At 46.1% G+C, this 24,553-nt stretch overlaps 1 protein-coding gene across 1 annotated transcript in view; it reads left to right on the forward strand.

Annotated features, from left to right (window-relative positions):
• The window catches only part of FAM13C (family with sequence similarity 13 member C), a 794,386-nt gene that overhangs the window by 611,203 nt on the left and 158,630 nt on the right, over positions 1 to 24,553 (forward strand). Inside the window, exon 9 of the mRNA XM_078642967.1 lies at positions 19,099 to 19,180. Within this exon, the coding sequence (XP_078499093.1) occupies positions 19,099 to 19,180 (82 nt within the window). The remainder of the gene's footprint in view (positions 1 to 19,098; positions 19,181 to 24,553) is intronic.

Here is a 24,553-nt window from a genome sequence, read left to right on the forward strand (position 1 = left end):
ATTTCATAAATTTTACTTATATTTTCTTCTGTACTAATTATTTTCCCCCACTTTACCCTTCGTCTGTTTGAGCTAAGAACCAGGTTCCCTGGGTCATCACTAGGGATGGTGGGAGGTAACTCACCAACAGGAGCAGGGTGTTTCATGTCTAATAAAAATGCGTTATGGTCGCTATCCGTTCTGGCAACTACCCTGAAGTCCTGGACCTTGGACCACAGGCCAATGTCAACAAAAATGTAGTCCAGCCTCGATTCATGATCCTTCCTATTGAAGGTACACAATGAAGGGCTGTCACACGGAGTACGACCATTACAGGCCCTTATCGCATAGTTTAAAGTAAGGGACATGATTTGCACAGCAAGTGGGGACCAATATTTGGGGTGGGGGGATAGACATGGTGGAACACCCCAGAAGTCATCTTCAGTAGTAAGGGCACCCTCCTTTAAGCCTTCCAGAGGTTCAAAATGGCAATTAAAATCTCCGCCCATCACTATCTTGCAATCACTTGGCAGTTGGCCCAGAAAAGACGAAAGGTCTTCAAGAGTGGCCGATTCCATGGCCACACTGACTGGGCGAGAATATATATTAATAATTGCCAGATTTACAGCATTGGGCCACTTAAGAAGTACACACTGGATGTCCTGGGAGAACGTAGGTACGCTCTCCGCATTACACCCAATATGGCTAGCTACCCAAACCGCCAATCCCCCCGAAGGCCTCCCCCTACCACTCCACCTAGCCTGAATTTCAAAGACTGCATAGCCCGTTCTACTCAGTGGTTCCCTCGCCCACGTCTCCTGGAAGAGACAGATATCACTGCTACCCACTAGGAGATCCCAATCTAATGTGTGTATTTTGTTTGCAATACCCGCCATATAATTAGAGAGGGAGGGTGAATAACTGGTAACCATGTATTCTATAGTCCATTATTGCCATTGAGTAGTCCTGGTGACATCATAAACAAGAGACCCAAAGGCCAAGTAATTTGTAAATGAGATCAGAAGCCTGAGATGGCGATATAGGACCCTATTACATATGATACGGGTTATGTATTTTGTTTATTGATTTTTATCTTGGAGATAGCTTGAAAAAGCTGTTTTCTTCAAAGTGCTGCTGACAGTGGTCACTGGTTGGAATTGGAATGTTTAGGTTCCTTTTAGTGAATATATTAATGAATAAATTGTTGATAAAAACAATAGACAATGGGGATGGCCAATTTACGTTTATGTGATTCCGTGGCTGCTGCATTTACCATATAATTGTGGATCTGTGAAATTTGTCTGCATAATGTAAAATACCTTACAGCATAATTTATTGGCCCTGCCAGTTGTGAAGCTAAGCAAGTGGTATGGGAGCTGGTCATATGTAACGTGATGTGAAGTAGATTTGTAGAGAACTGCTTATCACCCGTGAGGGGATCCAAATGCTGAGTAGGTGAGTGTAGGCGTGTGGTGAGGCTGGGCCTGAATACAGGCAGCTTCAATGGTCCCACAAGATGACTAATTAAATAGCCTGGTCAGCAGCTTCTTGAGGAATTCAAGAAGTGAGGAGGAGGCCCTGATGTATTGAGGGAGGTTGTTCCAGGATTTGCCTTCTTGGTAGAAGAATGATCAACCTCCCATTCTGCTTCTGTAGATGTGAGATGTTTGTGTGAGTGAGAGTGATGCTGAGCAAAGTGGTCTGGTATTTTGGTGGAAGTGAAGCCGCTGATTGAAGTATGCAAGTTCTGTGTTGTGAAGTGAGAAGTTTGAACTGGCAGCACTTACGGATGGGGAGCCAGTGGAGCTCTATGAGGAGTGGTGTGGTTTCGGCAGGGTAGGTCGAGAACGAATCTGGTGGTGGCGTTTTGGACAGTTTGAAGTCTGTGAAAGAGATAAGTTAGGATGCCGGAGTAGAGTGTGTTGTCGTTGTCCAATCTGCTTGAAATTAGGGCCTGCATGATGGTACGTATGGTGTCCAGTGGGAGCCAATGGAAGAACTTGCCTAACATGCAGGGGATATGGAAGCATGAGGTGACAGCGTTTACATGGGACTTCACGGGGGATTTGGTGTCCATGATGAGGTCTAGGGTGGTTGGTTGGGGTGGGTGTGGGCTCAAGATCGGCAGACCACCAGCTGGAGTCCCAAGGTGTGCTCTTATTCTTGAAGATCAGCACTTCAGTTTGTTGATATTGAGTTTGAGGCAACTTTCCTTCATCCAATTAGCCTCGCTGGTCATGCATTGTTGGAAATGAGTAGGGTGTTATCGGTGTAGGAGCTGATGTTTGTTCCGTGGGATCTGATGTTTGCCAGAGGAGTTATGTACATGTTGAAAAGTGTGGGGCTGTGTGATTATCTGTGGGATGTAAACGGTGAAAGCTTTACTCATAATATTCTTCCAGAAATAAATGAAGCTATCGACATGAGTGCTGGCTCTTGTATTCCCACTCTATGTAGTCAGTTGATAAGTGTGTGGTGGAAGATGATGTCGAAAGTGGCAGAGAGGTTGAGGAGGATGAGGGTGGCAGTCTGTCCATGGTCGAATAATGATGAACTCTATATTTCACAGGGAAACATGAAATATTCCCCATATGTCCCCATATGTCACAAATCCCTGTGAAATATGTTTTATTGCACAGCTTTATATGCAATAAAAGTACCCAAACACAGACCCACACACATTACACAGTGGTGGTCTCCACTGTATAGTGCTATTTAGGAGCAAGTTACCATTAGAAATTGATTTGTTGTACTACTAATAATGTTGGCACCGTTTTTTGTGAATCTTCACCAAACTTTACAAAACAGAAGTTAATCAACCTCCGCTGTTCCTTGATAAGCTTTGGGTGATTTGTCAAGCAGGGAGTGAGAAAAAGGAGGGGATCCCAAAAAACAATTTCTCCATGCAATTTGCATAATGAATTGCACTACAGCGCAAATGGCTAAAAAGAATTACACCAGTTTTGGCATATTGCTAAATCTTTTCATTGAAAGCATGCTTTTTAGATTTGGTTTAACTGTGTTCAGTAGTTTGTGAGAAATATAGGTTCAAAATGTATAGATATCTGGACCATTGGGCAGAAATAAAAAAAAAATAAAGCCTTCAGATTGACTGAGGGCGCTCATTTATTTATTATTCATGCTCCCGTCCATGAGTGTTGAATATGTTTCCTGCTTTCTGGTGTCCCTGTCTGGGCAGTGGCATCATAAACATGTTATAGAAGTGTTGTGATGGGCTGCAGGGAGAGTAGATTCAGAAGCATATCACAAACTGTCAAACTAGTGGATGATGTAATCAGTGATATCATCAATGATGTTACTGAAATTGCATGAGTGATGTGCAATAAGTGATGTCATATGCAGTACATGGTGGGGCACAATTTATAGTTGGCTCAGTAAACTATAACTAGTGAATTTCAGTGTTTTTTAAAAAGTTTAAAATGCTATTTTAAACTGACGTTTTCAAATCACTATAACATCACTTTAATCTTTGTTTTTTCAGTGTGTGTGTGTGTGTGTATACATCCAAACTAATATTATAAAGAGAGAGCCCAAACCTTTGAGGCGGGTAATCTCAGTAACCACAGCACCAATCACAAAACCCAATACAGCGTTGGAAAGGGCAGTTGCAGCAGAAGGACATAGGCTATGCAGATGGCCACAATATAATTATTATTATTTTTTTATTGTTTTTATAAACTTTTCAAGAAACAGTGGTGTTCATCACAATCATACAGTGCAAGACATACAATTGTACTGTAGGACACCATATACATTTAAAAGGTAAAAGAACCGTGCCAGCAAAGTAGTCCCTTGTGGACGTGTCTGCGTTGTGCTGTGGGCGTGGGCGTGGGCTGGGGGCGTGTGGTACGGCCATCACATCGTGGGCTGTGGGCATGTGCTGGGGCGTGACAAACGCTGGGGGCGTGTGTCCGCCCTTCATGCCATGTGAGTCGTACATACAAGCGCCAATTACGTTGGTGCGCAGCATCAAGGGGCACGCTGGGGGCATGACACACGTTGGGGGCGTGAGAAATGCTGGGGGCGTGTGTCCGGCCTTCATGCCATGTGAACGCAATTGTGCCGCATCAAGGGGCACGCTGGGGGCGTGAGAAACGCTGGGGGCGTGTGCTACGTTTCGCCCTTCATGCCATGTGGGTCGTACATTAATCAGAAGATCATCTGCTGTGGCCGTGTGCTGGGGGCATGACAAACGCGTTCAGCTGGAGGCCTGGTAAGTAACATTACTGCAGCCTCTCCGGCGCGCTGTTACTGAACTCTCTCATCAACGAAATTAGACGCGCCTGCTACCATCAACCAGGGCTCTAGCCGGGCTCAGGCGGCAAATCAGTACACTAATTACACGCGCCTGATAACATCAACCAGGGCTGCAGCTGGGCCTCAAGCGGGGGAACACGCGCCTGCTAACATCAAACAGGCCTGCATCTGGGCCTCAAGCGGGGGAACACGCAAATGAGCGTGTCTGCGGGAACAATTACCGCAGCCTCTCCTACTCGCTGTCACTGAACTCTCTCATTAAACGGATTTACCCGCGCCTGCTAACATCAACCAGGGCTGTAGCCGGGCTCAGGCGGCGGATCACTACACCAATTACATGCGCCTGCTAACCTCAACCAGGGCTGCAGCTGGCCCTTCTCCGTCCCTATTCTAATGTAACAAAAAATTTTGTTTACCGCGAAATTTTAAAATAAATTGCCCTTGCCAAATACACACATTACACACATTCTATTTCATACCCGGACAACGTCGGGACGGGCTGCTAGTATATATATATATATATATATATATATGTGTGTGTGTTTGTGTGTGTGTACATATATATATATTTTTTTAAATCTAAGCTCTAAGATTAGCTATAGTTAGTTACATTAATGTATTATTTCTATACGAAACCAACTTAAAGTACACAAACTACGGGGGTGTGGCCTAGCAAAATGGCCAACAGGACTTGTGCTTTTCAGCTCCCGGCGGGTCCGCCGTTAAATCCTGAAATCCGGACAAGAACATCAGCCCTTAATAAAGCATAGTAGTCTGTAACCCAAGGTGTGCCCGAAATAGCAACTGCAGGCCAGAAAAAGGGAAGGAAAAAGGAGCAAAATAGAGGCGCTGGAGGCCGGGCCTGACTAGGCACAGGACAGAGCCGAGCCCCGGGGCCTGGCAGCTACGTGCGGAGAGCGATGCGGAGGCCTGTGGCCTGCTGAATCGCACCGAGGCCTGGGAAGATTGGGGCGTGTGGTAGCCTGGCTGCCCCGGTGGACCTCCGGCTTTCCCTCTCAACCCCACCTGGTGGCAGGGAGGCGTCGGCCTGGCCTGGAAACAAATCCAGTTAAGGGGAAGGCCTTGCTGATCTGGGCCGACTGAGAAGGTGAGGGAGCCACGCTCCCAGAGCTGTGGAGGCGGGGTAACCCTACCGTGGATATAGAAAACTTCGACGGCCGAGGGGAGAGCGGCGAGAGACCTGCAGTCGCTTGGCTGTTTAGGCCCGGTGTGGTGAGTTGGACAGAGTCAGCGGAGCCGGGTATTGAGCAGACCTGGGATCGGAGGTGGCAAGACAGTCCCCAGGGGCCGTCACAGCAAGTGGGACATTGGAGGGCCCTGTCGGCGTTGGGTTGGCCTCTGTTGCAAGGGCAGCCGTGAAGTGAAGGCAGATCTAATGAATCTTAACACACCCACCTGCAGCGAGGCCTGGCATTGGGGGAGCGACGAGTGCCCCCTCCTCCTGAGAATATGTCATGGAATGAGGAGAACGATCTGGGAAGCTGTGCGACCTGGGCCGCGGCGGTGAGGCCTCTTCCTTTGGCACTGGGAGATGGACCACGGCGGGAGCTCCCTGCGGAGGTAGGCTTGGCGGGTACACACAGCGAGGCAATTGGAACTGGCAAAAGCCAAACTTGGAGGGGGAAGTCGGATTGCTCCCCCACTGATTCTGCCCAAGTGAAATCGGCAGCCAGATGAGGGCCCCCTCTCCTGCAACCGGGCCAACGGAATAGTAGGGACCTGGTGCAGCTTGCAGGGGGGAGCCAGACTGACTTCCTCAAAACAGCCAAGCTTTCGCCCTGGATACATGTAAGGAGATTATCCGACCCTCACAGAACTGTAAGTAAATGCTGGATTGTGTGCGCAAGGAGGGTGGCAATGGCATGTTTCATTTGACCCCTGGCTAAATGAGGATGTGCTGCGCACAGGGTGCTCGTTATTACTGGCTGGCACATGTGAAGGGAGCAGAAGGACAGGCTATCAAGCGTACGTTGTGTGTCACGATACATTGACTCTCTGGCTGGTGTTGGTGGAGTCCAACATGCTGCGGCGCGGGGAGCAACACACGGTCCAGTCTAGGGTTGCCCCCACTGGACATTGACATGGGTAAAGATAAAGGCACACGAGCAGGGGCATCTAACACCATCACACAGTATACTACGGCGTACCACCCCTGCAGCCCATTACACGCCAAACAACGGGAACAGATGAGGAAGATGGGGAGGAGACGCAGAGCTGACATGGGCGGAGATACTGGCCACCCCACAGGGTTCCTGAAAGGTGCTGGAGGCCCGGATAGACACTGTCTCTATGGACATTAATCTCCTGCGGGCCGACATCCGCAAAGTGGCAGATAAGGTTACAGTGGTGGAGGAGGACGTATCAGGCATCGAAGGAGAAGTAGCCGGCTTAAAAAAAAACAAGTGTCGCAATTGTCCTCAACAACAAAAACTTTGGAGCAATGTGCCGAAGACGCAGAGGGCGCGCCAAATGCAGTAACATCCACATTCTAGGCTTTCCCGAGAGAGCAGAGGGGAGAACGGTAGAGCCATTCCTAGAGCAGTGGATTAAAACGCAGCTGTGCCCAGCGGGCCCGTCGGATATGTTTGGCATCGAGAGGGCACATAGGGCACTGGTACCCCCGCCACCGCTAGGGGCCCCACCTCACGGGTTCATTGCAAAAATCTTGAACTATAGAGACAGGGACTATATCCTTCGGGCCGCTAGAGAGCAACTAGACCTCTTCTACGAAAATAACAAGATCTCCATTCATCCTGATTATACCAAGCAGGACCAGGAACAAAGGAAATAGTTCTTAGATATCAAGGGAAAGTTAAGAGACTTGCATCTGCAATACATGCTGTTATATCCAGCGAAACTCAAGGCCCTGTCACAGGGTAAGGCGCACTTCTTTGTGAGTCCCGAGGAGGTGTGGGAATGGTTGGAGATTCGGGGTGGCTCCTCCACTGCAAGATCCCCAGAACCGGAGCAATAAATGGGGCACTAGACCTTCAAAAGGATTGCATCGCGGGAGTGGAGAAGTGGGGTCGCTTGTTGTGGGCTCAGGCCCAGACACAAAGATCACATTGGGAGTGATAGAATGATGTAAATGCGTATGGACACCCCCTTGGCACTGGCGGCATAGGGGGACGCAGCCAACCTGGACAATGATGATCATTCACAATGGCCCAATGCATCAGTGGATGTAGTCCCGGAAACGCTTCTCGACCAGGGGGTGGAGGCCACAGAGAAGTAGTGAACAGGGGGCAAGTGAAGGCTCCTGGGTTTACCCTGAAGTGAGGGCTTGCGGTCAGTATGAGAACTACACAAAGGCCGGAGTGGTCTTCCTTATTGAACGGATGGGTGCATGTCGCAAATGCTGGGCGTATATATATTAATGTTTCCTTTAACTGGAAACAAGGAGATTGACACCACTGGGTGCCCTTTACCCCATTAGGGCAAATAACGGGCCTGGGGCGGGTGGGTCCGGATTTTTCTACATTGGGTGGATTGATAATGTTTTGCCCCAGTTGGGCGGTACAGAGTGATGCGTGCGTCCTGACACGACACAGGGAGAGGAATTTTTGATCTTATTATTGTTTGCAAAGTGTCCTTGGGCGGGGGGAAGTGTTTTGTTGCTATCTGTTTGCATAGATGGTGTGCATTGCAGTAGGAGCATTATGAGTGGGCAGGTTTTGATGTTGGTGTTCCAGGTGAGTATGCTACATGATGGGGACTGAGTATACATTCTTGACCTGTAATGTGCGTGGGTGGGGCACATGCACCAAAAGACATAGGGTGCTCACTTTCCTCAAACAACATCAGATATCAATAGCTTGCCTCCAGGAAATGCATATGGATGACAATGGCGCAGCTAAAGTGGCTAAGAAGTGGTGAGGCGAGTTTTATCATTCCTCTTTCTTACCTATGCCAGAGGCGCCATGAAATGGGTGGCCGCGGGTATTCCATTCACTCTGACATACAGCGAATCCAATGTGAATGGCCGATACGTACTTCTGCGAGACTCACTAGATGGCAGGGAAATCGTCATTATAAACACATATGCGCCAAATACAGACAACCCCGCTTTCTTCCAGGTCATCCAGGAACTATTGTCTAACGAATTGGACGTCCCATACATATGGATGGGTGATTTTAACTTTGTATTTGGACTAGGCCCTTGACAGACATCCCCCTAAGGCAGGAACGAAACCTAGAATGTCCCAGATGCTTGGGAAGGTCATGAAGGACCTGGGGGTCCGCGATGTATGGAGGGAAATGCCACTCTTCACATGCCACTCACTAACACATGGCACACAGAGTAGGCTCAACAGGGTTCTGGTCTCGGGTGTGCCGGCTTTTCCAGAGGCACAAGTGACTCCCTTGGCGTGCTTTCTGTCTGGCCACTCCCCTGTGTGTTGCTCGGTGAGGTGGGGGTCACCTATGCTGGGCCCGAGGCATTGGAGATTTCCTCCTGATCTACTAGAGGATTCGGTGGGGAGGGCTGCACTATCTAAGACAGCAACAGACTACCTAGAGACAAACAGGGGGTCCCACCGGGAGGGCCACTGAGAGGGAGGCTTTAAAGGCAGTGGCTCACAGGGCGAGCATGGGACTTGTGTGTGGGGTGAGGAGACAACTGCTTGGGGAGATCAACAGAGAGGAAAAAATGCTAACTGCCATTCAGGTGGGAAACCCAACAGACTTAGATGTGGGCAAGAGGCACTAGTGCATAGCTGACATATGGGATAGACTGGATAAGTATACTCTGGCGTGTTACTGCCAGAAGCTACATGCCAAGAGTGATAAGTCAGGTCGCTTATTGGCATGGATTCTCCGAAGGCAGCAGACACCCCCATTGATCACCACCTTGAAGGCAGAGGGAGGGAGCCTGGTCCACACCAGAGCCGGAATCCTGTAGGTGTTCCAGTACCACTTGCAGTGGGTATACTGTGCAGATGCTGGAGTAACAGTAGAGAGGTACGTTCCCAATGTTGAAGGTTTGGTACTTCTGCAGCTCTTGCCTATATGCGTAGATGAGCTTGACACCAAGATCACTGCTGAGGAAGTGTAGGAGGCACTGTGAGCCATGCCAGGAACCAAGGCCCCTCTGGCCGATGGGTTCCCAATGGCTTTTCTACAGGCCTACTCCGATGAGCTGGTCTAACTCTTACTACAGGTATATGAGGAGGCCTTTGAAGCAGGGGTATTGCCCCCGTAAATGCACCAGGGGGAAATTGTCATGCGCCTCAAGCCAGGGGGGATTGATCAGGACCCCTATCCGTATCGACCTCTCACATTGATAAATTCTGGCATGAAAATCTGATGTACGGTCCTGCCCGTGAGACTGGCCCCACACATGGTGCACCTGGTCCACGAAGATCAATGTGGCTTCACACCAACCCACAATATGGGCATGAATATCAGGCGGTTGTCCGCACATTCTTCATGAAGTACAGCAAAGGGACAAGGACCTAACCTTGGTCTCCATAGATTTGGAAAAGGCCTTTCATTTGGTGGATTGGGGGTACCTACTGGAGGTGCTCAGGGTGGCCAGATTTGGACCACAGTTCAGACGATGGGTACGGATCTTACAAACGGCGCCCATCGCTAGAGTTCGGGCGGAATACAGCAGGTCGAGAGCGTGGCAGCTAGGGAGGGGACGCGCCAGGGCTGTCCTCTTTCTCCACTTCTCTTTGCATTAGCAATAGAGCCCCTGGTGATTTGGGTGCGTAGGGACCTGGACCGCTGGGGGAATCAAAGTCGGCGGAACCTCCCATATCATATCACTGTACGTGGATGATGGGTTATTCTATGTCTCCTCACCACAGGTGGCTGTACCGAGGCTACTACACGTGATGGAGGAGTTTGGAGGGTGTTCGGGCTGCGACTTAACAGGTCAAAATCATTGATATTCCCCCTGGCTCATTTGGAGGGTCACTCTGTGAAATCTCTTCCGGAGGACTCATGGATATTACAACTTATTGTATACAAGACAATAGATGGTCTAAAGGGATCAGTGGGATTTTTGAACACTCTTCCGCTCTCCTTAATGGGCAGGTTGGCAATAGCTAAAATGGTAATACTGCCTAGCTGCCTTTACATGCTATAGAATGCTCTGTGTCCCATACCCAGGCGAATATTTCGGGCTCTGGACTCTATTTTGATAGACTTGTTCTGGGCAGGTTGTCGCAGCTGAGTGCGCTTGCCACGCTGAATCACACATATGAGGGGGCAAACTAAAGGCTCCCAGGTTGGAGCTCTCCTAATACACCCGCACAACTACAGCACGCCGTGAAATGGTTTGCCGCGGGGGACACCTGGGAGAAACGGCTACTCCAGGATAAAGAATCAGATATTGACCTGCCGTCTCTGTTTTTGGAGGGCGTGGGCACCTCTGAAACAGTACCATATTTGGTCAGACACACCGGGCCCATCTGGCAAGCATTTGTGGAGCGAATCTTGAGACATGCCCCGTTCCATCAGGAGTTGTCAGTGTGGGATCTCAGGCTGGTTAGGAAGGTGATGTCCAAAATGTCATATCGGCTGTGACGGGAGGGGGGTTGCGACATGCTTGCGAACCTGTACCCAGGTGAGAGCCTTATTACTTTCCAACAGGCTTGTGGCGACTTTGGTTTGGGGAAGGGACAATAACTACAATACCCCGCTCTAGCTAATTTATTTAGAGAAATTTGGCCCATGTATCATTCGATCCCACATCTTACACAGACACTGGGCATCTTACTTACGTGCAGGCAGGTAACTGCACTGTATCATTGCTGTATAGGGCAATGAGGGCAGACACCGGTGCTCCTCTCCTGGGGCATTCTCAGCTTGGAATGCGTACCTGGAGGAACCTCTGGAGGACAGGGACTGGAGGGTGGTAGGCTCTCTCACACATACGATATCCTGCAATGCCCGTTTCCGGTTAATCCATTACACTTACACACATCGTACATATATGACCCCATAGAGAATACATTGCATGGCCCCCAATATGCCCAACTCCCGTCCTAGGTGCCCTAAAGAAGGAGCTAATTTTTTGCACTTTGCTTGGGAATGTCCTGAGGCCAGTAGCTTCTGGTCGGAAGTAGTGGAGCAGATAAGAGGCAGCGTAAGTAGACGAGTGCGCTTGACACCCCACCACTGTCTACTAGGGCTGAAACGAAAAACCTAAAAAGCAGAGTAAGATGGCCTATAGGCTCCAGCAACTACTTTTGGTGCTGGCAAGGCGCAGAACTGCAATTGTTTGGATGGGGGTGAGGGAGCCCGAGATCTCGGGATGGATTTGGGATGTACGTGAGTGGACGCTAGCTGAGGAGATGCACATGAATAGGTGTCGCAGTGATGAACATTTAGAGAATGATTTAGGTCTTTGGAGGGAGCTTTGTCATGCTCTACTGGCCAACGGTCTTCAGGCATGATCCCCAAGTACATTGGTTGGGGATAGCGCTGTGGGTGCTGAAGGGGAGGGGGGTTAATTGCTCTTAATACTTGGCTATAGACTTTGGCATGGGGAAATTGTCTTGAACTGTAACCCCTGATATGTATGACTACATTATCTTTTTTCCGGCTTCAAAATGCACACCTGTGTTATGTTAATATGTAAAACTTTAAATAAAGTTTTGGAGAAAAAAAAACTTCACAAACTTTAGAAATTCTAAAGTTATAGTTAGAACTTATAAGTTATAATTTGCTCCCCTCACAAAACCTAATAATATATAACTGGTGCACCTGCACACACAGTGTTGCCAACCCACTAGCCAAAGTAAATGAACTATAACTCGCCCCTCTACCATACACAATGTTCTCATGAATGCTGTCATTTTAGATGTCATGAGTCTTGTTACGGATACTATTATTTAACATGCTATAAGTGATGTAAAATGAAAGGCTATAAGCAGTGCATGGGAAAGGCTATAGTTCTAGTTGATTTTATTGTGGCTAGCGAGTTGACAACACTGTTATCATCAAAACACAAACACACACAATATATATACATAAGTGTGTGCAGACACTCCACATTTACCCGTTATAGGTGGTCCAATCAGTTTTATCTGTCATCCTTTGTATAACCCCCCACCACAACTCATTTCTAGAAATGGCACTGTAAACAACTCAAGTTGTAAATTTCCGAACAAATGGAAACGTCAACTGGAGCTGGAGACTTTTGTCCTTGCTACAGTTGTGTCCTGGTGTTGCTTGCATTTCTATTTTAAGCTGCCATGATATGACTATTTGTAAACAATGACCCTGATGCTGTAGAGTCTTTTAATCGGATTCAATAGGATAGATCACATTTCTTTCTCTCAGCTAAGACCTTATATCATACAACGAGATTTTAATGCTTGCTTTGCTTCTTGGCAAAGTCTTTAGCAACTGATACGTTATTACCTTTCGATTCTGAAGCGTCAATCATTCTCATGATCATGTTAACGTGTGCATATTAATTTGTTTCCTTGAGTTGAAGGTAAGTGGTGTCTAACTGCTTGTAGTGGGAGGGGAAAGGAGCCTGGATGTGCCAGGTTATAAATCCATAGGGTCTTTTTCACAATGCAATTTGCACATCTAGGTCTGACTTGCACATACAAATAGCCCTTTTCTATGTGTGCAAAATGATTTCTGTAATTTGCACGAAGTCAGTTTCACACTTGTGATGGAGCTCGTTGGTTAACCTGACCAGTTTACCATGCTCACCTGGGCCCATAACCTCATCTTACACCTTTGTTGAACAGGTTAACCTTTCACGCACTCTACCAAGTTGTGTGTTTACCTACAAGGTCCTATACCATTGACTTACCAATTCTTGTCACCGTTACCTAGAGACCTATAGGATCAGGGAGTTAGCAAGAAAATAGGTAGCAAATAACATTTCCTGCATAAATTGACCACAGACTCTGAAAAAATGTTAAACTCTTTATCTATTGAAATTTCATAAATGTCATAATCCAAGCATTTGCAATGAAAAATCTTTCAATTAGCAAGATAATGATTAGAATAACATTTTGCAGAGATTTCATAAGGATGTTTAAGCATTAAACAATAGGGAAGGTAAAGAGAAAGGAAACAATACAATAACAAACCCACATTCAATATTTACCTAGAACGGTGTGTGAAGACCAACCCTGACCACGGGCTTATTAAAGGACAGAAACCCCGTAAAAGGCAGGTGTCAGCAAGGCAAACAGGTGCAGATCAGCATTAGGACAGGTACAGCCAAATTGGATCAGGACAGGACCACCAAGGGCTAAGACCAGCACCCGCAGTTAAAGTTGCAACGCCTGCGTTACTCCCTCTCTGCAGCTAACAGCCAGAACCCGATAAGAGTTATCGATCTCTCCAACAAAGTGCTTCGCCAGCACTTCAGCTCTCAAACCCCGATCTGGATTTCGAACCTTCTGACAGAGGGCTCCGCCAGCACCTCTGCTCCCGATCACCTATTGAGTGCTTTGGGTCAGTGACAGGTCAGTTATTCGGACAAGTCAGACAAATTAGTTAACTAAGCCTACCCTAGTTATTCTATTTTCCAGGTCAGTGTACCACCCCCCAAGCTTGCACGTGTAAGAATCCCCAATTTTGATTGGACAAGAAGAGAGGAGAGGTCATCACACCCTACCAAAAATGAAACTTTTCTTGATGATATTAAAATTAACGTTCCCACCCATAACTTTATTTTCCCATGCACTTTTATTCCACCCGGCAATGAATGTATCAACCAGTAACAATAGCGTTCAGTGTTGTACAGTCCAGCTTCCTCTCCTGGGGTTGAAAGTTCACACTCCCAGGCACATCTTTTCGCAAGTTTGGACTTGGGTTCCATTCAATGCCAATAACTCTTGAGCTTTTGGAGTCTTATGCGCATGTTCAAAATGGGTGGAGTGGGGTTTCATCAGGCCCGAAATGTTACATGTAAAAAATGAAAGACAACCAGTTTTTGAACAAAGAATAAATGAATGTTCTGTATACCACTTATCACTACTCTATTCCCATTATTTTATTTTAACTATTGCATTAGAAATTAGGCAGAACGAACAGCTTAGCAAAAACAGCTATGCAAGCTTCTTGCACATTAATAACACATAGCAGCGATCTTAGTTTTAGTGCGCAGAAGCAAAAATTTCCCTCCACGCGAAAGATACGTCATGTCACGTGAGTATGACAGACGCATGCGCAGTAGAAAATCCCGCGTAGCAGCAACCACCTTAGTGCAAGCGGATTATAGTTAGTAAAAGCACATTGACAAGCTTCCCCTGGATACTAGTAACGTTATGTGGTGCAATTATTAGTACACAAAACATGTTTATTATTACGCTATGAGTTATTAGAGAAGGTTGATTACAAGCAAGTCGCTCTACGTGCAAATCCTTGCTTCATCACTTCTAAACTAATTTACTCACACAAGCTTTCTGTGAGTGTGTTGTAATTATCCTCCTTTTTTTCCTAGTTTTACCCTATTCGTTCATTTCCTGCCCACTCGGTATGTCCCTTCAGCTGTGTGTCAGAGTTTCAAGTGTCATCTTGATTGCCTACTGGCAGGGTTATGTCAGGAAGACTTGCGCTGAAGGGATGGCGGAGTCACAGGGAAAAACATGAATCTGACTTCCATATTGGCAACATTGGGTATCTGGGGGGGACCAAACAGTGGCTAAATATATCATCTTATGGTGTAACATTGCCCTGGTTGAGGCCAGGAAAGACGTAGTACGTCTATGAGGGACCCAAAGTCCACTGAGTGACAGTGTGGGTGAGGAATATGGACTGGTGTCGATAAACAAAGAGCTGATCTACAAAGCACAAGGGTGTCCATGCAAATTTCACAAGATATGGGACCAGAGGAGAGACTATGGGGATAGCCCGCCTTGAGCGCAGTGAGGGGATGGGAGTGGAGGGACAGGTCTTAAGGGCCCAGTAATGGTGCCCAGCTGGTCTTGGTCTAAATACTAGATGTGCGCCTTCAACAGTGGATTGGGAAGGTCGGTATTGGGGTTTTATTAATAGTTGTTTCACTATCTGTAATGAGTCATTGATGGGGAAAACAATAAAAAGTTTTTTGCAAAAAGACTCACTGAGAACCCGTACATTGTTTCTTGATTATAACAGAGTAAATCTTGTATGGGTAGAGAAAGGATATGCCAGGGTGGAAATGCCCTAGATATTTGAGAACACTTGGAGGAGGTGCGTATGCATGTTTTTCATTACTCCTAAGATATTTTCCCCTTGGCGTGTTTTTAGTCTTGTGTTTTTTCACAAGGAAAGGAATACATATATTTTCACCTGCGATATAGGAATTTATAAAGTTATTTCAGTAGTTTGCCTGGAAAGATGCAACCGGCATAGTTTTCCAGACACCAACTGGTAAAGGTTTTGTGAATTCCAAACAGCAATATATATGCGCCCAGGGAGGAAGGAATTTACAAAATTATTTCAGTACTATGCCTGGAAAGATGCAACTGGCATAGTTTTCCAGACATCAACTGGGAAAGGATTTGTGAATTCCAAACAGTAATATGTATGCGTCCAGGGAGGTTGGAAACCTGCAGTGTTAACTCGTGTCTCCCACCCAAAAGATTGAAAGGTGGTATGTTCCATGCCACTTAGAATCAGATGAAGCAACAGCAGGAATGACTCTCAGCCATGGATCTGACTCTCCAGCAAATCGACGTATTCTGAGAATTTTGCGGTGCAGGACTGACTATGGACTGGCTAATAAATTTGTACAGACCCAGATTCAAGTATTGCCAAAACTGATATTCAGGCAGGTTAATGATTGTAATCTACAAACAATAGGTATTTTTATAGTTCCCTGTGACTTTATGTGATTAAAAAACAAGCATGAACTCATTTAAAAACCGTCCATCTTGACTGAAGTGTCTCTCTTGCCCATCCATCTCCAGGCAGCATAACAGTTGAATATGTGAGAGTCTCAGCTCCCGCCTGAGCCAATATGTAAAATAAGTAATCATTTTAAATTTTCAGCTATTATGCACCCTTAGGTAGGGCTTAATATTAGGTAGTGAAACACAAGCACATCTCTGGCGATTAACCTATAATTGCTACTACAAAAAAGTGCGATTTAAAACCTTAAGGGGTGTATACTCAGCCTGGAACAACGTCCGAAAGCTTATGGGTATCGGGAGATTTTCTTACTACACAACGTTAGTGGGAAATGCCAATCTCCCAGAAATTTTTAATGACGCATGCATGATCAGATGGCAAAGGGCAGGGATTACCCAGTGTGGTAATCTCTACTCCAATACAGGATTCAAATAATTTGATGAACTGAAAACAGAATTCGGATTAAATCAATCAGATTTCTTTAAATTTTTACAAATTAGAGATTTCTTATTGAAGAAAGGGGGAGGCCCGGCAAAATTTGGAAAAATCGACTTAATTGACACAATAACTCTTAACAGCACAATAAAGATTGGAGGTATATATTACTACCTTATATCCACAATACCCGATGACATGCAAAAATATATAACAAAATGGCACGAAAAATTAGATGTGGGAAAAGATACCTGTGAGAAAGCACTCATGGCATCCCAACTATGGCTAATGTCGGCCAACCTTCAAGCCCAATATTATAAAACCTTTTTCCAGCTATATTATACCCCGAACAGGATTGCCAAATGGGGGCCTGGGAAAGGTACAGAATGTCCTCGCTGTAAGCAGTACGAGGCAGACATTGTACATATATTCGCAACATGTGTCACACTAGGTACTATACGTAGGGAAATCTTCACTTTTTTATCTAAAATCTTTACCATGCAAATCGAAATAACAACGGCAGAAATAATGCTTGGCCTAGATGGAGACATCCGCCCAAGGGAAATCCAAGGACTTATTTTTATTGCAGCAGCGGTATTCAGATTATGTTTGGCTACAGCATGGCTAGACCATACCCCCCTGCCTTTGAACAATGGCGGGTCAGGCTCCTGGCCGTATATAATTTAGAAAAGGCCATATACCGAAAGAAAGGCAGAAAGAGAAAGAAAATGGGGCTAAAAATGTGGGACCCACTGACACAATGGATACAGATCTCGGTGGGATAATTATACAAACTAATCTGTTTGCAATCGTTTATATTGAGAAAGCGTACATTGTGTTTTTTGGGGGTTTTTTTGTGGGTTTTTCCTTAATATAATTTAGACAAAGTAATGCCATGTACTATGTAATGTGTTTTACTTTTTTTTATTTTTGTTTTTGTTCTAGCATGTACTCAACTTGCGGGGGAGGGGGTGGAGGACATGTTAAACAATCGTAATCATGTACTGCTCGAGGAGGGGTTAAAAGAAAAAAAAACTCAATAAAAATGTATTTAAAAAAAAACAAAAACAAGCATGAACTCATTTAAAAACCGTCCATCTTGACTGAAGTGTCTCTCTTGCCCATCCATCTCCAGGCAGCTTAACAGTTGAATATGTGAGAGTCTCAGCTCCCGCCTGAGCCAATATGTAAAATAAGTAATCATTTTAAATTTTCAGCTATTATGCACCCTTAGGTAGATCCTCCAGTCCTACTTCAGGCATGCATTTCTGAACGCCATTTCCCATATTCCTAACCGTCTGGTGCAAGAGAGCCTGTAATTCCTCAAGACTCAGGCGTTCAAGTCATTCTGACTCAGCACATACTTTCCAAAAAACACATTTGAACATACCGGTGTATTGGATAACGACTTTGAATGGTGACTCTCAAAAATGAACAGCGCTTTTTAGCCAGTTTTTGGAAGACTCTCCCTCAATTTTATATCTGTAGATTTTTGGGACTCTGGCGATATTTGTGTCTAAAATTTGTTTTACTTCTCTGCTAGTACAAATTAAAAGTACGTTTTCCCTGATGAATGAATGGCTATTCAGTATTCCCATACATCTGGCACGGTGGTTCTCTCATATTAGAGTTTGGATCTTGCTTTATCGAATAAGCACATCCAAATTTTAATTTAACAGGGAAATATCATTAGTGTGCCGTGACTAATGCGGGGCTGTGAAAGGTGCATATATGACACAAACTCGAGATTGCAAAAATACAGTTTCAGTTGACCTTGTTTACGACCACATCAAAACAACTTAAAAGGTGTTACACAGAAACTTAAAAATATTTCTGATTTCAGATATCACTTTAGAGAAGCTCTGTTGAAGGGTGCTTCATCCACACCTGTGGAGTAGTGGGTCACGAACAGCTTTGACTTCATAATTGAGGTAAAAGCAAACCTGGCGTTAGTAAAGGGCAAGGAGATGATTTCTCCAATAAGAGTAGGAACATCTCTAAGAAACATAATGCGGAGGACAAATGTTTTCATTCTTTAGCTCCACTGACATCTGGTCTGCTTCCTTGTTTTTGCATACAGTAATGCAGATATCATCTGTAGGATTTTCTATCAAATCAGTATGACTGCAATCTATTATATATGGTCCTACAGCAAATAGGACTCGGCTAAAAACATGTTGTGATGTTGCAAATATTTGTGGCACTTTGTGATACTTATTATTGGGTCATTTTGGAACTCAGAATTCAAGATGACATAGAAACTATTCTCGAAGTACAAGGTAAACCCCTAAAATGTTTGCACCTTCAGATTGTTTGACTACTGTTATCCTTTAATCTTCAGAACTCAGATAGAGGCCGCTTGAATGCCTTGTAAATGCAATGTCTGGATTTCAGTTACACATAAAAGCAAAATGTCTAAAATAGTTCACTCGGGGATTATCGTTTGAAGTGAATAACTGAATGCGAGTGACAGAAGGCATGCTTCTGTGACTTACCCGCCAAAGTTTTAGGTTTAAATATTGTTTCCTGTCCGCTAACCTTTTTATATCTTCTGTTTGCCTTTCTCAATAGCCTTCTCAGAGCGACAAAATCTCGAATCCTGAAGTCCTAAAATGGATGAATGACTTGGCTAAAGGGCGCAAGCAACTGAAAGGTAAACCATTGTGTTGTATGTTTTATGTTTGATATGCATGTTGACAAGGGTGTCCAATCCACACTATGTTATGTCATGTCATGTTATGTTTGTAAAGTGCTCTACCATCCAGAAGGGTATCCTGCTGCTGAGCAGGTGAGGGTCTTGCCTCTCCTAGGACAGCAATGGCTAATCAAGGAGCCAGGTCTTCAGTTTCTTTCAGAACTCAAGCAGAGAGGATTAGGCTCTGATATGTAGCAGTAGGTTGTCCACACTTTAGGAATGATGTAGGAGATGACCCACATGCAAGATATGGCGCTGCGTATGCGAGGGATGCGTGCAAGTAGGAGTCCAGCCGAGTGGAGGTGTCTGGCTTTTTTGTGAAAGGAGATGCGGCCATGGAGGCTAGCTGGGACAGTGTTGTGTAGTGATTTGAAGGTGTGAGTGAGGAGTTTGAACTGTGCACAATTGTATATAGGGAGCTAGTGGATCTCCTTGAGGTGGGTTGTGATGTGTGTACTGCATGGAGCGTGAGTCTGGCTGGCTCGTCTGGATGGTATACAGCAATCTAGTGAAATGTGTGCTTGTCCTGGCATAGAAGGGAGTTCCTGTATTTTGGTTCGCTAGTGACAAGGAGGTGGGTAACTGTTTTGCAGGTGCTGCTCGGTAGCCAATTGAAGATTCTCCTCAGCATCTTCACGGTGTTAAAGCAGGAAGAAGTAACTGTTGATTTGGGCCGTCACAGCAAGATTGCTGTCAGTGACCATCCCAAGGTTCTTGGAGTGGCTGCTGGGGGGCAGGAAGGGTAGGTCATAATTTACCCAGCCACAAGGTCTCAGTGTGATGTGTTTTTCTCGTAGATCATGACTTCTGTCTTGTTGGTCTTGCATTTGAGCCAGCTGGTCTTCATCCAGTCAATGACTTCTGTAATGCAGGCAAGTTACTTGTTCTGGGTGTTGGGAGTCTTGTCCAAGAGGGAGAGTAAAAGTTGAGTGTTGTCAGCTAAGGAAAGGACATAGGTGTCATGGGTGTGGATGACGCTAACCAGAGGGATCATGTTTGGGTTGAAGAGGGTCAGGCTGAGTAAGGATCCTCGCAGTATTCTACACATGAGGTTGCAGGCATCTGATGAAGAGAAGAGAGCCAGGCTGACTATCTGAGTCATTGAGAAAGGAGGAAACTGATCGGATGGTGGGTCCTTGGATTCGAATCGAAGGATGTGGAGGATGTGGTGGGAGGCTGTGTTGAATGCTGCAAAGAGTTCCAGGAGGGTGAGGGCTGCCATTCTCCTCTGTGCAGGATCATGCTGATGTCATCTGTGGTGGCAATAAGGGCTGTTTCTGTGCTGTAGTTGGGTCTTAAGTCAAACTATACAGCATTGAAGATTTGTTGTTCACTGAGATGGTTTGTGAGGCATCTATTGATAAGTTTCTCTAGGACCTTGGAGATAGGTCTGTAGTTGGCACATGATGATGGGTCCATGGAGGGTGTCTTAAGCAGGGGAAGGACTGTGGCATGTTTCCAGGTGTCTGAGAAAGTAGTTGATGAGATGGAGGACTTCAGGATGGGCTGGAGTGCGTCACTGATGGGGCGAAGTCCATGGCTGAATCCCTGGTCAAGATGGGGAGTAATGTGATGAGGTCTGTTGGGTCCAATTCAAGGTGAAAGTTGCTGTACATGGAGTTGATCTTGCTACAAAATAATTCTGAGAGCTTGCAGCATAGGTCCAGTGAGGAGTGATACTGCTGGAGGTGGCCCTTGTTGAGGTGAAATATTTCGCAATGGCGAGGATCTCTTTACTGCTGTTGGTGCTGATGTTGGTGTGTTCTGCAAGTGCAGTGCAGTTGGTGTTCCTAATCTGTTGGTGATAATATCTCAGAGGGGATTTGAAGGTGTGTTTGTCTGCAATGTCTTGGCTCTTTCTCAATCTCTGCTCCAGTTGTTTGCAGTGGTGCTTCATCATTCTGAGTTCTTCCGTGTACCAGCTGGCTTCAAGGCTGGATCTAGTGGCTTTGCTATGCCTGAGAGAGGGGCCAATATGATGGCGCAGGCTGTGATCCAGTTGAAATTATTGATGTATTCAGGTAGGCTGTTGATGTGTTTGGGCCGGCAAGAGCAGTAGTCCAGTTGTCCCATGGGATGTTGTTCCAGTTTCGGCCTGCAGGTCTGGTGGGTTTTGGTCTGTGATGATGTGGGATGAGAATGCTAAACTTGATGAGGATGTGGTCCATTCAGATGATTAGTATTGGCTCAAATATTGTCGAAGGAGGTGAACATTGAGTCCAGGAGGTGACCAGCAGAGTACGTGGGTCTGTTCATGCATTGGGTGAGGCCATGATTTCTGAGGTCTTTTAGTAGAGCTGTAGAGTTTGGGTTGGTTCCATCTTCCAGATGGAGATATAGGACTCCAAGAAGAATAAAGGTGCTGGAGTTGAGAATGAAAAGTGGGACAAAGTCTGCAATGGTGCTGAGGAAGTTGGTGCGTGGTCCTGGTGGTATATAAATGAGGGTACTGTGCAGGGTGAAGGTAGCTATGATGTGATGTTTGACCGTCAAGTGTTCCATGGTGCTGGTGGATATGTCCTTGGTGGTGGTGCAGCTGAGGGCATCCTTGGAGATGATGGTTACTACTCCTCTTGGCTTGTGCTGTTGGTCCTGCCTGGCAATCTTCTAGCCTGGAGCAATGGTTGTGGTGATGTCAGGCTCTGGCATTCAGCCATGTTTTGGTGAGGGACAGCATGTCTGCAGTGTGGTTGTGCAGAAAGTTCCAAATTTCTGTGGCATGTTTGGTGAGTGAGTGGGTGTTGAGGAGTGTGCATGTGGCTGATGGTTAGTTCGTGTGAGAGTGTGGGGTGATGGTGATGGTGTGTGAAGAGTCGTGTAGAAGCATGAGAACTTGCAGTATAACGCTTCCCCAGTGTAGTGTGGTGTGGCGCAACAATCAACTGCCGTGGTTGAGAGCACAGAGGGTCGCAGCAGGGTAGCTGTGGACTGGGTGAGGACCAGGGTACCTGGCGCTGGGTGCAGGTGGGTCCTGGACAGGCTCAGAAAGGCTTGCCATCGATGCGCCTGTCCTGCAAGTCCACTGCATGTTCACACTGCAGCCACCATTAAGTAGGTCCTGGGAGGGAGGAGGAAAGCAAGGGGTGGTGCGGTGGCTGGGAGGGTGTGTGGGGGATCTCAGGTGGCGGGAAACAGGTAAGGAGTGTGTGAGGGGGCAGTGGGAGGAAAAGAGCGGGAGAAGGCCCAAAGAAGTTGGGGGAACAAATTGGAAAAATGGATCCAAAAATGGGGGGAAATAACAGAAACACAGCAGTGGCAAAGAAAGAAAAACAGAGCGAGGGAAAGTGGCAGAACAAGAAAACAGCACAAATGAGCAGAAAATGAGGGAAGGAGGAGATGCAGAAACAGCACAAATGAACAGAAAAGTGAAAGAGGCGATACAGTAACGGCACAAATGAACGTAAAGAGAGTGAGCAGAGATAGAGAGTATGGTGGAAATGAGCAAAAAGAGAGTGAGTGGAGATAGAGGAAGTGGCATAAATTAGCAGAAAAGTGTGAAAGTGGAGATGGAGAAAGTGCCTGAAACGATCAAAAGTGAGAGTGACAAAGGAAAACTGCATAGGCAGGCAGAATCAGTGGCAAAACAAGACAACAGTGGCTAAGTCTGAACAATCCTGAATGAGAGGAGCACTAAGGGAAAGAGAGAGAGGCAGCGGAGAAGAAGCAAGGCAGGAGCCTCTAACACTCAGCAGCGGGGTCCGTAAGGGCCTTGCCTGGTCAAAGGACCTGGCACAGGTAAGTCCTAGGGGGGTTAGGAGGCATCTGCTTTGGTTGCGGAAGGTCGGATCCAGGACCGATGTTGAGGTTTGCATTCCACTGACAATATAAATAAGTTGCTTTTATAGCTTTTATACGTAAACTTGTTTATGTGGATAATCTGAAAATCTTGCTTGGATGTAGCTCTCGTGGACCTCCGAGGACAGTCATTTTAATAAGTCCTCCTATTCATTTGAAACCCACATGTAAGAGATGTCTTACTGTTCTGGCATCGGTACCCGTTCGATTCAGTGTAATCCGAGAACTCCTGGAACATACTGAAGGCCTTTGGCATTCTGCCAAATTCGCATTTTTAGTCCATTGATTGATTTGCTACCACCACATGGACACAACTGACGCAGCGAACGCACTAGGTCCAGAGGCATGAATATACGATTGCATATTTCAAGGTCTGTAGGTTCTGTTGTATTTGATTTCTTATCCCTGACACCACAGATCATTAATTGAATTTACATTAACTCACTGGTCTATCAAAAAAGGACGTCCAGAGCTTTAATTGATGACTCATGACGACTAACAGCAGCATAGGGATGCCAGGGTTTATTCTGCAATTAAGGAGTGTGACTTAGGCAGCCTCGTCGATTTTGTACGAAAAGAACTGAACCATGTGCCCAAGCATACCTGCAGCACCTAAACATAGATTGCATATGAAGCCTTATTAGAACTGCGACTAGAATATTGGTTTCCAGTATTATGTAATTTCTAAATATTCTTGAAGTGTGTGTATTCTAAACTCACATGGCAAACAACGCTTGTCTCTGGGTAACCCAATGGATACTGTGGAAATCTTGATGGATTCCCGCTGTTGGTTTTCAAACCAAATTTGCACACATAAGGGCCGATTTCGATGTCGGAAGGACCTGAGTCCGTCCGACATCGTTCTGGAACAGGGACCGACCGACCTCCTATCGGCGGTGCCAAACCAACAATTAGGATGTGACCGAACAATGTTTGGTCGCAATCCTACATGGTCAGTGACGGCTACCGCCCCCTTCCAATGAACCCTTACCAACCCGAACACAGACATGAATCATGATTGTCTTTGGAAGGCGGGGGATCCGACGACCCCCCGGCCGTATTTATTAAAGTATAAAACAATAAAATTGTAATATAAAATATAACATTTCCTATGCAAAATAACAGGATATTAGATACAATATTTTCAACAGGTATGAGAGGCTAACCTTAACAAACTTCTAATACAGATTGTTTCCTAACCGAATCTAACATCCTCATCTTCATTTTGCATACTAACATTTCTGGCCATATGGCAAGGTCGCTAACCGGTGTCAGGTCCCACTAGCTGCGCCTCCCCGTAGGTGCGCATGCGCAGCCGAGCCCGTTAATTACTCGGTCCACGCCGTGAACTCCATTTACCCAATAAAGGAGGGCCCTTACTCTGCGCCATTCGCTGACGTCATGAGTACGCGCGGGGTGGCTACCGGCCTATGGGAAGCGTGACTCACCCACCCGCGCCCCTTTGAAGCACCAGTTGACCCTGCCCCTGAAGTTCTAGGAGGGGCCATTGGCCCCTCCCCCACCTGGGCGGGCACC

The sequence above is a fragment of the Lissotriton helveticus genome, chromosome 5_1 (genome assembly GCF_964261635.1).
Source record: "Lissotriton helveticus chromosome 5_1, aLisHel1.1, whole genome shotgun sequence".
In the NCBI taxonomy this organism is placed as follows: Eukaryota; Metazoa; Chordata; class Amphibia; order Caudata; family Salamandridae; genus Lissotriton; species Lissotriton helveticus.